At 45.1% G+C, this 14,886-nt stretch overlaps 1 protein-coding gene across 1 annotated transcript in view; it reads right to left on the bottom strand.

Moving 5' to 3' along the window:
* Nucleotides 1-14,886, bottom strand: part of galntl6 (polypeptide N-acetylgalactosaminyltransferase like 6) — a 253,498-nt gene that overhangs the window by 7,792 nt on the left and 230,820 nt on the right. Inside the window, exons 10-11 of the mRNA XM_017464226.3 lie at nt 11,683-11,904; nt 1,622-1,738 (exon numbers count right to left, since the gene is read on the bottom strand). Of these exons, the coding sequence (XP_017319715.1) occupies nt 1,622-1,738; nt 11,683-11,904 (339 nt within the window). The remainder of the gene's footprint in view (nt 1-1,621; nt 1,739-11,682; nt 11,905-14,886) is intronic.

The raw sequence follows: 14,886 nt of genomic DNA, 5'->3' as shown, positions 1-14,886 counted from the left end.
CTGATCTATGTTCAAATACACACAGAGTGAGGTATCCTGTACCTCGGTCTTACCTCACTGTGTTGTTATCCTGTATATATTCTGCACTGAATTCTACATTTAATTACATTTTTGCATTCATATAGTAAAAAAAAAAAAGAAGAAGAAGAGTTTTGTAGAGGCCCTGCTCCTGGAGATCCAACATCCTACAGTGTTTAGATCCGATCCTAATCTAACACAGGCTCTTACGGTTAATAAGGGTCCTTATATCACAGCCAGGGCTTCAGAGCTCCTGAATTAAGTAGCTGGTGTTCTGTAGATTAGGTCCTTGTTTCTGAATTCTGCTCTTAATGGCAGCATTTAAGCTTTCCTTATAAGATTCAGGTCTAATGAGCTACTTTACAGACTCAGCAGTAACACAGTGTTAGAGCTACAGAGCTGAGGATTCAGAATTCAGCACTAACACAGTGTATGAGTGACAGAGCTGAGGATTCAGAATTCAGCACTAATACAGTGTTAAAGCTATAGAGCTGAGGATTCAGGATTCAGCACTAACACAGTGTTAGAGCTATAGAGCTGAGGATTCAGGATTCAGCACTAACACTGTTAAAGCTACAGAGCTGAGGATTCAGGATTCAGCAGTAACACAGTGTTAGAGCTATAGAGCTGAGGATTCAGGATTCAGCACTAACACAGTGTTAGAGCTATAGAGCTGAGGATTCAGGATTCAGCACTAACACAGTGTATGAGTGACAGAGCTGAGGATTCAGGATTCAGCACTAACACAGTGTTAAAGCTATAGAGCTGAGGATTCAGGATTCAGCACTAACACAGTGTATGAGTGACAGAGCTGAGGATTCAGGATTCAGCACTAACACAGTGTTAGAGCTATAGAGCTGAGGATTCAGGATTCAGCACTAACACAGTGTTAAAGCTATAGAGCTGAGGACTCAGGATTCAGCACTAACACAGTGTTAGAGCTACAGAGCTACAGAGCTGAGGATTCAGGATTCTGCACTAACACAGTGTTAAAGCTATAGAGCTGAGGATTCAGGATTCAGCACTAACACAGTGTTAAAGCTATAGAGCTGAGGATTCAGGATTCAGCACTAACACAGTGTTAGAGCTACAGAGCTGAGGATTCAGGATTCAGCAGTAACACAGTGTATGAGTGACAGAGCTGAGGATTCAGGATTCAGCACTAACACAGTGTTGGAGCTCCAGAACTGAGGATTCAGGATTCAGCACTAACACAGTGTTAAAGCTACAGAGCTGAGGATTCAGGATTCAGCACTAACACAGTGTTGGAGCTCCAGAGCTGAGGATTCAGGATTCAGCACTAACACAGTGTTGGAGCTACAGAGCTGAGGATTCAGGATTCTGCACTAACACAGTGTTGGAGCTCCAGAGCTGAGGATTCAGGATTCTGCACTAACACAGTGTTAAAGCTACAGAGCTGAGGATTCAGGATTCAGCACTAACACAGTGTTAGAGCTCCAGAGCTCCAGAGCTGAGGATTCAGGATTCAGCACTAACACAGTGTTAGAGCTACAGAGCTGAGGATTCAGGATTCAGCACTAACACAGTGTTAACAAGGTGTGTGGTGATAGATGGACTGTCTGAATGAAAAGTGCTGCGTCACCTGTTCGTGTGCCCAGGTTCTCTCGGCTCCCTCTTTCAGGCAGCTGTCCAGACGGAGCTCTGTTCCTGTCGAGCCGTGTTTGGAGTCAATACACAACCCTGACGCTGCGTTGCGGATCTGCGCACGCACACACACACGCACACACACACATACAGAGAGACAGAGAGAGATGGAGACTTTGTATGTGCAACAGAATAAAGAGTGTATATATATATGTATATACCTACATATCATTTGTAGCAAACATCTATGGATCTATCTATCGCTGTCTATCTACATATCTATCGAATTTCCATTTATCCCCCCATCGCACACACACTTCCTGTACTGTATATGCGTGAGAGAAAGAAGGATGTAATCAACAAATCCAGCATCAGTGACTCCAAAAGTAGATGTGCTAGGTGTGTTAATAAAGAAGGAGCAGATCTGTCCGCGTTGTATTCGTAGGATAAATAACTGCTCGAATGTGTGCTCTGTTAATCTCCCCCTCACACGCGAGCCACCTACACTGCTGATGAGCGCTCGCTGTAATGAACGTCTACGCTCCACAGCCCAGTGCTCAGTGTGAAAACGTCCAAATCGAGCTAATTCATTCAAGCCAATTATCACACGTGCTAATCAACGGCATTTGTATGGTGGCCTGGGAAAAGCCGTCAGATCATCGCATGCTCTCCTAGAATGTCCTGAAAGTGTTTCTGCACTCGAATCTCTCTCTCTCTCGGTACGAATCTCACTTTATAGCATTCTATATAGCGTGCCTTCCGTCTGCGGATATTTTAAACAGCTGCGCTCTGATTACCAACGGAACTGATTAGGTTTATGACTTTAAGTAGACCGTACTGCTGGATTTGTGTTTAAAACTGGTTTCTTAGACAACATGATGTTTGGAAGGTGAATAAGAGTGTAGGAGAAGCCTGGGTGGATTATTTACGTGCAGAACGTGGCTCTGTGTGTTTGTGGGCGTGGTGTGAGGGATACGTGACCACCACAAGGATTTCGGGTTACGCGATAGACTTTGTTTGGACGTATGAACGTACCGCCAAGTCGTATCTTCACTCCGTATTACTCAGACGAGCGTCTGAACTAGCGAAGGCTCCCTGAAGTTATACAGTGCGACAAAAAGAAAAAGAAAAAAGAAGCTAGATCTGAAACAGAAACGACGTGCTTTATAAGAATATGGATAAAAACACCAGTCATGAGCGCGGTCTGTGCTCGGACAGTCTCGGTATACAGGCTGTACGTTTGACTTTTATGACCCCAGACATCAATACACTCCAAACACTTGGGGGGAGGGGGGTTGAATAAATAAAAAAGACTCCGAGTCATTTAAATAATGACTCATGATGAATCGCACTGCAGTAGCCTCCAGCCATTACCCTGAGGGTGAGTGTGCACTTTCCCCATCATTTCCTTTTCCTATTTTCATGCCTTTTTGATTGGCTGTCTCATTTGCCTAATTCTTGTTAAGACATTCCGGTGTGCTGGTCAGGGTAGAAGAAGAGCTCAATAATGAATGAACACTAGAGCTGCTACCCACACACACACACACACACACACACATACACACACACACGACTGGGCAGACAGCCATGGGGGAAGCAGAGCTCAGAGAAAAGTCACTCACATGCCAAACCTGAGACATTATCTACACACTTTAGCTGTAATGTTTGCGCTTTGTGCCGTTAAAACCAGAATTCATTCAGTCCTGTAACAATTTGGTAAAATGTATGTTTTACAGAGCCCCTGAAAGTACTTAAAAAAAAAAAAATAAATAAATTTTATATATCCATCCATCTTTTATACCACTTTATCCTTTTCAGGGTCACGGGGAAACTTGGAGCCTATCCAAGGGAGCATCGGGCACAAGGCGGGGTACACAATGGACAGGGTGCCAATCCATCACAGGGCACACTCACACACACACCACGGACACTTTAGACACACCAATCAGCCTACCATGCATGTCTTTGGACTGGGGAGGAAACCGGAGTACCCGGAGGAAACCCCCGCAGCACGGGGAGAACATGCAAACTCCGCACACACACACAGGGCCACGGTGGGAATCGAACCCCCGACCCTGGAGGTGTGAGGCGAACGTGCTAACCACTAATCCACCGTCCGCCCTAATTTTATATTCACACACACTTGTGGTCAAGTTTACATATGCCTTGAAGAATCTGCAAAATGTTAATAATTTCAAAAATGTAAAATTAGATGGATCATAAAAATTGCATGATGTTTTTTTTTTATTTAGAGTGTAGCATCCACCTGGATGATGCGATGGCAGCCGTAGTGTGTCAGAACTCCTACCACGCACCAGCTATTAGTGGAGAGGAGTGTTAAATGACGTTTATTCATTTCCTTAACGTGCACGAACGAGTATTTTACCGACTGAATGAAAGTGACACAATACAAATCTACAAATCCACACAAAGAAGACTGAGCAGTCAAGTAAGACAAAAGGGATAGCAGCGTATGAAAGGAGGAAGAGTTAGCGTGTCTCCGTGGCAGCTGAGGTGCTTCGACGGCCGAGCTGCTTTTACTGGAAGATTTAACGCTTTAGCATTTAGGAGGCGCTGTTTTACCGTTTAGTCGTCATTTGCTCGTTTTCAGCCCTCTGTGAACTTTGCCTTTTATGGCGTTTTGTGGGTGTGACTTAATAAGTGTAATTCAGCTGTGCCGGGAATTTCTGTTTTGACTGATTGGCATTAATCGGATTCACACACGCGCATGAGTACAAAGAACATCAGCTTTACCGAGCCTTTTATAAATCTGGCAGGAATTCTCGTGCTTGTTTGATGAAGTTATCCAAGGATAAACGTTGTAACAGACGCGATCAGGATTCATACGTCTTGCCAATGTCCTTGTGTTATGGCTCTATTTTTTAGTTTTTATTTATTTGAACAACTCTCTGATGTGCTTTTATAGGGAGATACTAAGATTCTAATATTACTCTTAACTTGCGCTAAAAGAAGAACGGCTGACAGCTGCGAAGAAGTCCCTTTTGAAAGGTTGGTTCGAACCAGATATTTCTCTTTTATCAAGCTGGCGTTGTTATTTTTTTCGGACGTGCTCATCCTGGAATGGGCTACATCCAGCTTTCATGAGGCCAAACCATGTACCGTTCAGAACTGGACAGTCAGTGCGTTCACACGGACGACGATAATCCGATACGAACCCGATTAAGACGATACTCTGATTAAGACACTAGCATGTGAACAGAGATTATCAATGACCTTAATCTGATTAAAGTCACACTCGAAGTAAACACAGATGGAATGAAGACGTGTGGAGTATTCCTGTTTTAGTCGCATTGTCGACGTGCGTTACAGACACGTACACACCTTAATCACACTGTTAACGTCGTGTGAGAGTTTTCACCGCATTGTGCGACAGGACACGTACACACACGGCAGCGCTCGACCGTCTGACGGCGAACAAGAGAGCACGGCCGCGTCCCAAACCGCGTACTTACCTGCTATATAGTAGCCGAGATACATGTATCTCTGTATACTATATAGTAGGTAAGTACGCGGTTTGGGACGCAGCCCACGGCTTCAAGCAGTCGTCTATTAGCACGTACAGCACGACAAATAATTAACCGCACTTGAAGCTTTCGTAAAATTAAAAATAAAAACACACACAAATAAATAAATAAATTCCTGTCAGGAATTTTTTGTTTGTTCAAACTACCCCCCCCCCCCCCCCAAAAAAAAAAAAAAAAAAACCCAAACCAAAACATTTACACACGACTTGTGAACTGATGGCTAGTAGCTAGTTTAACTTAGCTACATTAGCCTCACACACAGCTAGAAGTTCAGACACCAAACATGTCTGAGTCAGTGTGGATCGAGGGGAAGGGTGTATGAATGTCGTTCATGGGCAAACTTCAACATCATTTTAAGAACATTAAAAAGAAAGGCGTTTTAATCTCGCATGTCTACTTCGCGCTGCGACAGCGAATGACGTGCTGTATCTCCATGACAATGATCTTTTATTACGGTTTTGATTACCTCAGAATTGCCAGCTCTCTCGCACAAAGCATCTAAATGGAAGCATTAGTGCCTCCGTTTATCTGCCAACACGCCACTGCTCCCTATTTGTGCTGTGTCACGTTTCAGAATGAACACCTGTAATGGAAACTCGGAGCCAAACGAACCGAGTGAAACAAAAGCAAAGGCCAGGACGGCGTGCCTGTCTGCCGTGCCGCGTCAGCCCTAAAAGGCTGTGTTTAGGGCTTGGATTTATTTTCCTGTCCATTATCAGGTCCCGTCTGTGCTCTGATCTGCTCTGCTACGTGGCCCTCTCTGATGAGTGACATATTCTGGAGTGCGTTGATCTCGCGGTCATACGAACAAAAGCGTCCACTACAGCTCTACGCAGGCAGTTTGCTTGCTATAAGACCCCATTTCACAAGGTCGGCACCGCTAGCTAAAAAAAAAAAAAAAAAAAAAAAACTTGCTCAATTTTTTTTTATTATTATTATTAAAAAAAAAATAAAATAAATAAATTATATATAACAATTCTATGTTAGCACGGTATTTTCAATATTTCCCTCTTCCAGCGAGCGCCTTTTTAAAGCAGCTAGTACGTTAAACCTTGAACTATGTAGCAGAGGTGAACGCACACGCACATCGACAGCGCACACAAACCTTTTCAAAGCTCTGAGTGTTTTCTTTTAAAAGCTCGCAACAAATTCAGATATCAGGGATACAAATAAATGCTCCTGTTAGCGCGAAACAAAACACCTGCTGTCATAACGACACACACACACACACACACACACACACACACGACCTAAAGCAAGAACGCAAAAAACACAGCAATCTCACGAACACTTAGTAATGCAACACTGATGTTTAATGTTCCATATTGTGCATGTGTCACTTCTTATATTATATATATATATATATATATATTTTTTTTTCTTTTCTTCGTGAACGATACGCTTTTATTCCCTGAGCTGAGATGGTGTCTGTGAAGTGAGGGATGGAGCGACTGTCACCTTTAGAGGCAAAAATGAGGAGCCTTGAGGATTTCTGAGGCACGGTATAAAACCTCGGACAGGGTTTATACGCATTAATACTGTGCGAGTGATCAGTGACCGATCGCTAAAACCTAATCCATTAAGGCAGACGTCCAGATAAGGGATTCTGGAAGATTCCACAGAGACAGAGAGTTTAAATGTTCGGTTCGAATGAAGAAGAAGAAGAAATTTTTTAAAAAGACAAATCTGATCAAAATGACCCATTTTATAGTTCCATTAGGAAAGTAGGGCGGCACGATGCAGTCCCACAGCTCCGGGCTTCCCGGTTTAATCCTGAGCTCACGTTACTCATGAATAGTTTCAGAAGTTCTCCCAGGGCCTGTGTGGGTTTCCCCTGGGTTGTCTGGTTTCCTCTGACCTCCCAAAACAATGCTGTAGCTGCTCTTGTGTGTGTGAAACCCTACAATAGATGGATCGACCACGACGCTGACCAGGAAGTGAATGAAGGATATATGAACGATACTAAAAATAGTATCGGAAAATACCCGGTAAGTTTCTCTACAGCACCATGCTGGGTTTTCACTGTTTTCTTCAGGAGATTACAGGCGGTGCTCGTCTTGTGCTTCTCGAGCTTGTTTGAGCAGTAGCGTCATGGCGACGTCATGGTGTCATGAAGCAGAGGTGCTATTACCACTCCGAAGTTTGATTCATTTCCTATAAATGAAGCGTTTTATTTCTTTTATAACGCAGCAAGTAGTCAACAATAGCAATACTTTTTTAAATTAAAGAACAACAAAGTCATAGTTTTTATCCATTTATAGTTACGATTAATCTTGTGGAACGTCCTTTCTTGTCCTCGTGGTGCTCTACAAACCATCGTTCCTTCACCGTTCTCTCTCTCTTAAAGTTAATAAGAGGAAAAATAAAAAAGCGGCTTATGTTATGTTACAGAGAAACCACGAAGGGTAAACTCTTCTGTCCTGAAGACTTCCCCCTTTTCCACATGATGGAAAATGACTGTTCCAAAAGCTCTGACACTGGAGACTCCTTCCATAACCTCCTTACGGAGAACTTCCGTGGAGCTTCCGCTCTACAAGTCCCCGAGCAAGCTGTTACTAAAGAAACGATAACGGATTAGAACGAGTGCATTAATACACTGTAAACCTGCGCCGATGTCGGAGCGCTGTTTACGGAAAACGATTCAACGCCTTCAGACCGATCAGGACGAGGAAATCGGAGTCGCTGTGGTGACATTAAAAAAAGAGTCAATGTTACGAATCGAAAAACAGCGTTAACGTTGCTAGCGCTACAACTCCTCACCGGACGGGGGTCAAATCGGTACAGAGTGCGCTGCTTTAAGTGGTTGGAGTGTTTCGAGGAGGATTAACCGGAGATAATCTGTGTGCGAGTGAGACAGGAAGTGGTGCACATATCTGGCCTGTCTACCCACAGTTCCACTCAGCACGTGAGAGGGCATGAGGAGACGACCTCCTGTCCTCTGCAGGAGATACGGAGACACGCTGACACGTTGATCCTCTTTCTTTTTTCTCGCTCCAAATGCCCAGTCGAGCCGCATTATTGTGTAATGGATCAGGCGAAGTGACAGATGGCCGGTCCGGGCGAGGCGGCGTACGCAGACTTACGGTCAAATTACTATCATTCCGCTGCAGGAAAGAAGATATTTACCGTGCATAAATTTCCCTTCAGATCTCCACCATTCAGTCTAGCCTATTTTCCCCCCATCTATTCCCCGCAGTGGTGCGCCGAGGGCCAGGAAATGGCTGGGAGGAGCTGGAGCTCCTTTAATGGCTTTCTGTTCCAGCGCGTCCGTAGCGTCTGAGACTAAAAGCAGCAGCGCTACACGGACGACGCGTGCGGTTAAATCGGATGTGAAATGAACGACGATTAAAAGTTATTCGTCGTCATCTCCGTCGCGTTGGAGTGAGCGACGGAATTAATTAAATTAAATGAAAAAAAAAAAAGCTGTCGCCCTTCGAAGGAACGAATCGTGACGTGATGTCTACACAGCACTAGTCTATTAGAGGTGATTAAAACGCACCAATCAGAAACGCACAGGAAAAGGAAAGGCGAGCGTGCATAGACGAGCGCTACAGCCGGAGAGGAGAATGAATCGGCCGTGCCGCGGTCCACCAATCTGCCATGGCTTTATACAGGTAACATTAGAGCGGGTAATGAATTAGCCGAATAGCCTGTCAGCCCGGATTAGGAGCGGCAGCACAAAAAGGGTCACCCAGCTGCTGTGTATTTACAGGCTAGGACTCAGTGATGGAAACAGAGTTGGCATATTTTGGATGTCAGTGAGCATTAAAGAGCATGTCTCTAAGCAAGCTCGCGGTCACGTGTGTTCCGCGTTGAAAAATGTATTACACCTCGGCTTGCAGCGTAGCTCATAAATCACTAAGCATCTGCTCATATTATGTCTTTCTCAATCTCTCATTCCCAAGGGCATGGATACGTACACACACACACACACACACACACACACAGACATATATATGTGACTGTGGCTGGATCTCGTAGCGCAGGTTTAGGTGTGCAACCTCATCAAAAAAGAATAGATGGCATTTATTATGCAAATTTGGACAGTCAAAGCTAGCGATCTTGATGAAAGTGCACATCAGAGAGAGTACTCGTACATCTATAAATAGCTCATCATCAGTGTTTCGGTCGGTACATTTGAAGTCATCAGAGTTGCAAAAATAAATAAATAAATAAAAAATTCTACCAGACAAACAGAAAAAATTGGCACCCTGTCCAGGGTGTACCCCGCCTTGTGCCCCATGCTCCCTGGGATAGGCTCCAGGTTCCCCATGACCCTGAAGGAAGGATAAGCGGTATAGAAGATGGATGGATGGATGGACAAACAGAAAAAAAAAATGCTCTAGTCCATGTCAGATGTGTCACTGCACGTCAGAATCAGCTTAAAGTGCACCTATTATGGTTTTTCAAATATTCCCCATCATGTAGTGTGTGTTAGAGTAAAAACGTCTGCAAAGTTTCCAAAAAATCAAAGCGCCGGACAAACGGGGTTATCGACTCCCAAAAGAAGGAATCGATTCTGAACAGCTGAATCGAGTCGTTAGTGATTCCAGACTTTACTCCCTGTACTAATCTACGTACGTATCCTACGCTGACGGACGGAGCTGAAACTCGTCACGGTAGTGGGCGTTTCCTTTTCGACACACTGACGGCGGTAGACCAATCGCAACAGACTGGGACGTCTGACCGATCGGAGCGGAGTATGCGCTCTGAAAGGAGGAGTTTAGAACGGATCATTTAACGAGTCGTTTGTGATACTGGGGAGAAAAAAGGTCATGCTGCAGTTTAAATTATGAGCACGTTAAAGTGATTTTTGTTGTTGTTGTTGTTTGTTTTGGTTTTTTTTTTTACCTTGGATGCATGTAAAAGTATAAGAGCTTTTAAACAAAATTCAGCACGTTTCAACACCCTAATAGGTGCGCTTTAAAGGAGTGGATAGAAAGGGAGATATTTCCTGTTTAACGTCTGTAGATCTGAGCATCGGTAGGTACGCACACTTTGACAGACTTCAAACATGGCCTTTAGACTTTCATTCCTAACGAAGAAGAAGAATCTTTTTTAAAACAGCAAACAAATCAATTAATCAGCAGTGTGTTAGTATGGAGAGAATATAGGGGTAATGCCTACAGGTGATTGATTTTAGCCTCCCATATGATGCCATGCGATGGAATATTTCTATATGAAATGCAGAAATGTGTCTAGACTCTTCATCACGCTCGGTGAAATTCTATAGCAGGTTCAAGTGTGTTTTAACGGGAGCATTTACGCCCGCTGGACTACATTACATACGTCGTTTTGGGTCACGCCTGAACGCACAGCTTTACACAATACGCTAAAATATATCCGGTGGGTTTTTATCGTCATTCCTCTATATAGCTTGTATACCTTGGAATGAAATGTCCGGTCTTCAGGACCAGGGTGCAACATGGAACAGTACGGAAGAGTACATAGAGTGCAAATACGCAACAGCGTGAGACGAGTGCAGAACAATAAATACACAGGACCAGACAATAAATACACAGGACATGGGCTGTGAACTGTAAGCTATTGTGTAATGTAGCAGCACAAGTATTGCAGGAACACTGGCAGCAAAACGCTTTTTCCCTTGATTGTATTCGTCCACCGCTCTAAAACGTGTCCGCGTTTGCAGGTTAAATCTGGCGAAGCAAACCGTCGCCAAACGCCTCCTGCCTCATGCGAGGAGTTGTGGGCGATATTAGCCGTAAAAGCGTCAACGGATCCACATGCTCGGGCTCGACAGCCCATCCGGGTACCTCTGGGACACTCGTTTCAACGCACTACGATTCGGGACACACTTAATTCCCATCTTGGGTACTAGTTAGGACGGATAATAGGTGAATTGGGACGCAGAAACAGGAGTGAAGGAGTGCTCTTCACTTCTCCCACCCGGACGTATGGCTTCTCCATATCACGATCTCTCGAAAGGGGCGGAACCTCGTAACCAAATGCCGATCGCCGAACACGACGGACATCTCGAACGTAAACGTATCAGCGCCGGTCAGACTCACGGGGCACTAACTAAATCCACAACAGCTTTACACGACTTCTATAGCTTGTTACGTTATCTCTGTAATCGGTAAATACTGTACGTAAATTATAAGTATTGTAAGTCGTTTGATTATTTACGCTCTTCGCTACATCTTCAGTGAGATTTAGCGAGCTAGGAACGCCCCATCTCGACATGTACGGTGTATTTATTTAATATATGTATCGATATGTCGTTATTAGATCATTATAAAATTCCGAAGTCGTCTATTGAACTTATTTTATGGCATTTTATGCTATTATAAAGTGCTCATATCAGGTGAAATTAGCTTCTTCACGCACGTACCTCTTTAAAGAAGCGAACCCAGCCAAGGAGATTAAAATAACTCATGGCATTCTTTCAAATTAGTAACATATCATGAGAAATATTATTTGGTTTGAGAGTTGTGTGAGTTGAGTATGCGTATGAGTGCAGCTGTTGTGGGCTGGGTGCACATCTGTAACCCACCTCTCCCCAGGCAGCGGGTAAGGGCTCTACAGGAGGGTAGTATTTGGGAAGGTCCCAGGCCACTGTGCTCATGTACCATTTGAAGTCTTTACACTTGAGGTGTTTGCGCAGCTCCTTCTGAGCGGTCAGGTCTCCCGTGGAGAGGTGCCGGTACTCCGGCCGCCGCTGGTAGATGTACTCTGTGTACTCATCCATCCATGTCTCTGCTACTCGCTTCAGATTCTGACAGACAAAATGGGAGCGAGGGAGAGAGAGAGAGAGAGAGAGAGAGACGATGAGAGAGAGGGAGAGAGAGAAGGGAGAGAGAGAGGGAGACAGAGAGAGAGACAATGAGAGAGAGGGAGAGAGAGAGAGAGGGAGAGAGAGAGAGAGAAAGGGAGAGGCAGAGGGAGACAGATAGAGACAGAGAGAGAGAGACAATGAGAGAGAAAGAGAGAGAGAGAGTGAGAGAGGGAGAGAAAGAAAGGGAGGAAGAGAGAGATGGAGACAGATAGAGACAGAGAGAGGGAGAGGGAGACAGAGAGAAAGGGAGAGAGAGAGAGGGAGACAGATAGAGAGAGAGAAAGGGAGAGAGAGAGAGGGAGACAGATAGAGAGAGAGAGGGAGACAGATAGAGACAGAGAGAGGCACAGAGAGAGGTAGAGGGAGACAGATAGAGAGAGAGAGAAAGGGAGAGAGAGGTAGAGGGAGACAGATAGAGACAGAGAGAGAGAGAGACAGAGAGAAAGGGAGAGAGAGAGAGACAGAGAGAAAGGGAGAGAGAGGTACAGGGAGACAGATAGAGACAGAGAGAGAGAGAGACAGAGAGGAAGGGAGAGAGAGAGAGATGGATACAGAGAGCGAGAGAGAGAGACAGAGAGAAAGGAAGAGAGAGGTAGAGGGAGACAGATAGAGACAGAGAGAGAGAGAGACAGAGAGAAAGGGAGAGAGAGGTAGAGGGAGACAGATAGAGACAGAGAGAGAGAGAAAGACAGAGAGAAAGGGAGAGAGAGGTAGAGGGAGACAGATAGAGACAGAGAGAGAGAGAGAGACAGAGAGGAAGGGAGAGAGAGGTAGAGGGAGACAGATAGAGAGAGAGAGAGAGAGAGAGAGAGAGAGAGAGAGAGAGAGAGAGATGGAGAGAGAGAGCGAGAAAGAGACAGAGAGGAAGGGAGAGAGAGGTAGAGGGAGACAGAGAGAGACAGAGAGAAAGGTAGAGAGAGAGATGGAGAGAGAGAGCGAGAAAGAGACAGAGAGAAAGGGAGAGAGAGGTAGAGGGAGACAGATAGAGACAGAGAGAAAGGGAGAGAGAGGTAGAGGGAGACAGATAGAGACAGAGAGAAAGGGAGAGAGAGGTAGAGGGAGACAGAGAGAGACAGAAAGAAAGGGAGAGAGAGGTAGAGGGAGACAGAGAGAGACAGAGAGAGAGAGAGAGAGAGAGAGAGAGATGGAGACAGAGCGAGAAAGAGACAGAGAGAAAGGGAGAGAGAGGTAGAGGGAGACAGAGAGAGACAGAGAGAAAGGGAGAGAGAGAGAGAGAGAGACAGAGAGGAAGGGAGAGAGAGGTAGAGGGAGACAGAGAGAGACAGAGAGAGAGAGAGAGAGAGAGAGAGACAGAGAGGAAGGGAGAGAGAGGTAGAGGGAGACAGATAGAGACAGAGAGAGAGAGAGAGAGAGAGAGAGAGAGAGAGAGAGATGGAGACAGAGCGAGAAAGAGACAGAGAGAAAGGGAGAGAGAGGTAGAGGGAGACAGAGAGAGACAGAGAGAAAGGGAGAGAGAGAGAGAGAGACAGAGAGGAAGGGAGAGAGAGAGAGAGAGAGAGAGAGACAGAGAGAAAGGGAGAGAGAGGTAGAGGGAGACAGAGAGAGACAGAGAGAAAGGGAGAGAGAGAGAGAGAGAGAGAGACAGAGAGAAAGGGAGAGAGAGGTAGAGGGAGACAGAGAGAGACAGAGAGAAAGGGAGAGAGAGAGAGAGAGACAGAGAGGAAGGGAGAGAGAGAGAGAGAGAGAGAGAGACAGAGAGAAAGGGAGAGAGAGGTAGAGGGAGACAGAGACAGACAGAGAGAAAGGGAGAGAGAGAGATGGAGACAGAGAGACAGACAGACATGCAGAAAGAAAGAGTGTTATATTTATGATAGAAACATGTCTCACCTGGAACAATCCTCCACACTTTATTACTGCTTTATCAATACAGCACACACAGCACAATCACGCACACTTTGCAGTGAATTAATACTGAGTGGGGAGTGAGCAGAGCGCAGCGGAGACACTGCGACAGAGCGTATTAACCATCACATTCATTATTTTTTTAAACGCATGTTTATATTAACTGCTTGGCGATAATTTAATTGAATTAATATCAAATTAATGTTGGACTGAATTGAATTGCGAGAGAACCTGGAGGAAGATCGCGACATTCATTTACGAAGAAACTGAACTTGAACTCCTAAATAAACCACTACTGATGAGGTTTTTGTCCGAGCGCCCGTGCAGAACATCCTCCTTACACTCATTAACACATCCCCTGTGCTACGAACACAGTAGCTGTGAAGTTTTCCTCGAGATTATTCCTCGGTGTCCGGATCACGAGTCGCTTTTAGAGTATTCCTTTCATGTGATAGAACGTAGACGGATTAACGTCACGACATTCCGTCCCCGCGCCACGCCGTCCGACGTTCCCTCCGGAATTTCACGTATCGACGTACAGTTGGTCTTCGTTATGGGACCGTATACAGTTTTGGGTGTTTTTACTTGGAATTTTTATGAAAGCTTCAAGCGCGGTTAATTATTTGTCGTGCTGTACGTGCTGATAGACGACTGCTTGAAGCCGTGGGCTGCGTCCCAAACCGCGTACTTACCTACTATATAGTAGCCCAGATACATGTATTCGCCTACTATATAGCAGGTAAGTACGCGGTTTGGGACGCGGCTGTGCTCTCTTGTTCGCCGTCAGACGGTCGAGCGCGGCCGTGTGTGTACGTGTCCTGTCGCACAATGCGATGAAAACTCCCACACGACGTTAACAGCGTGATTAAGGTGTGTACGTGTCTGTAACGCACGTCGATAACGCGACTAAAACAGGAACACTCCACACGTCTTCATTCCATCTGTGTTTACTCCGAGTGTGACTTTAATCAGATTAAGATCATCGATAATCTCTGTTTACATGCTCGTGTCTTAATCAGAGTATCGTCTTAATCGGGTTCGTATCGGATTATCGTCGTC

The sequence above is a fragment of the Ictalurus punctatus genome, chromosome 3 (assembly GCF_001660625.3).
Source record: "Ictalurus punctatus breed USDA103 chromosome 3, Coco_2.0, whole genome shotgun sequence".
Classification (NCBI taxonomy): domain Eukaryota; kingdom Metazoa; phylum Chordata; class Actinopteri; order Siluriformes; family Ictaluridae; genus Ictalurus; species Ictalurus punctatus.
Note: the sequence above shows the minus strand (reverse complement) of the source record. Positions and strands in the feature narration are given on the sequence as shown.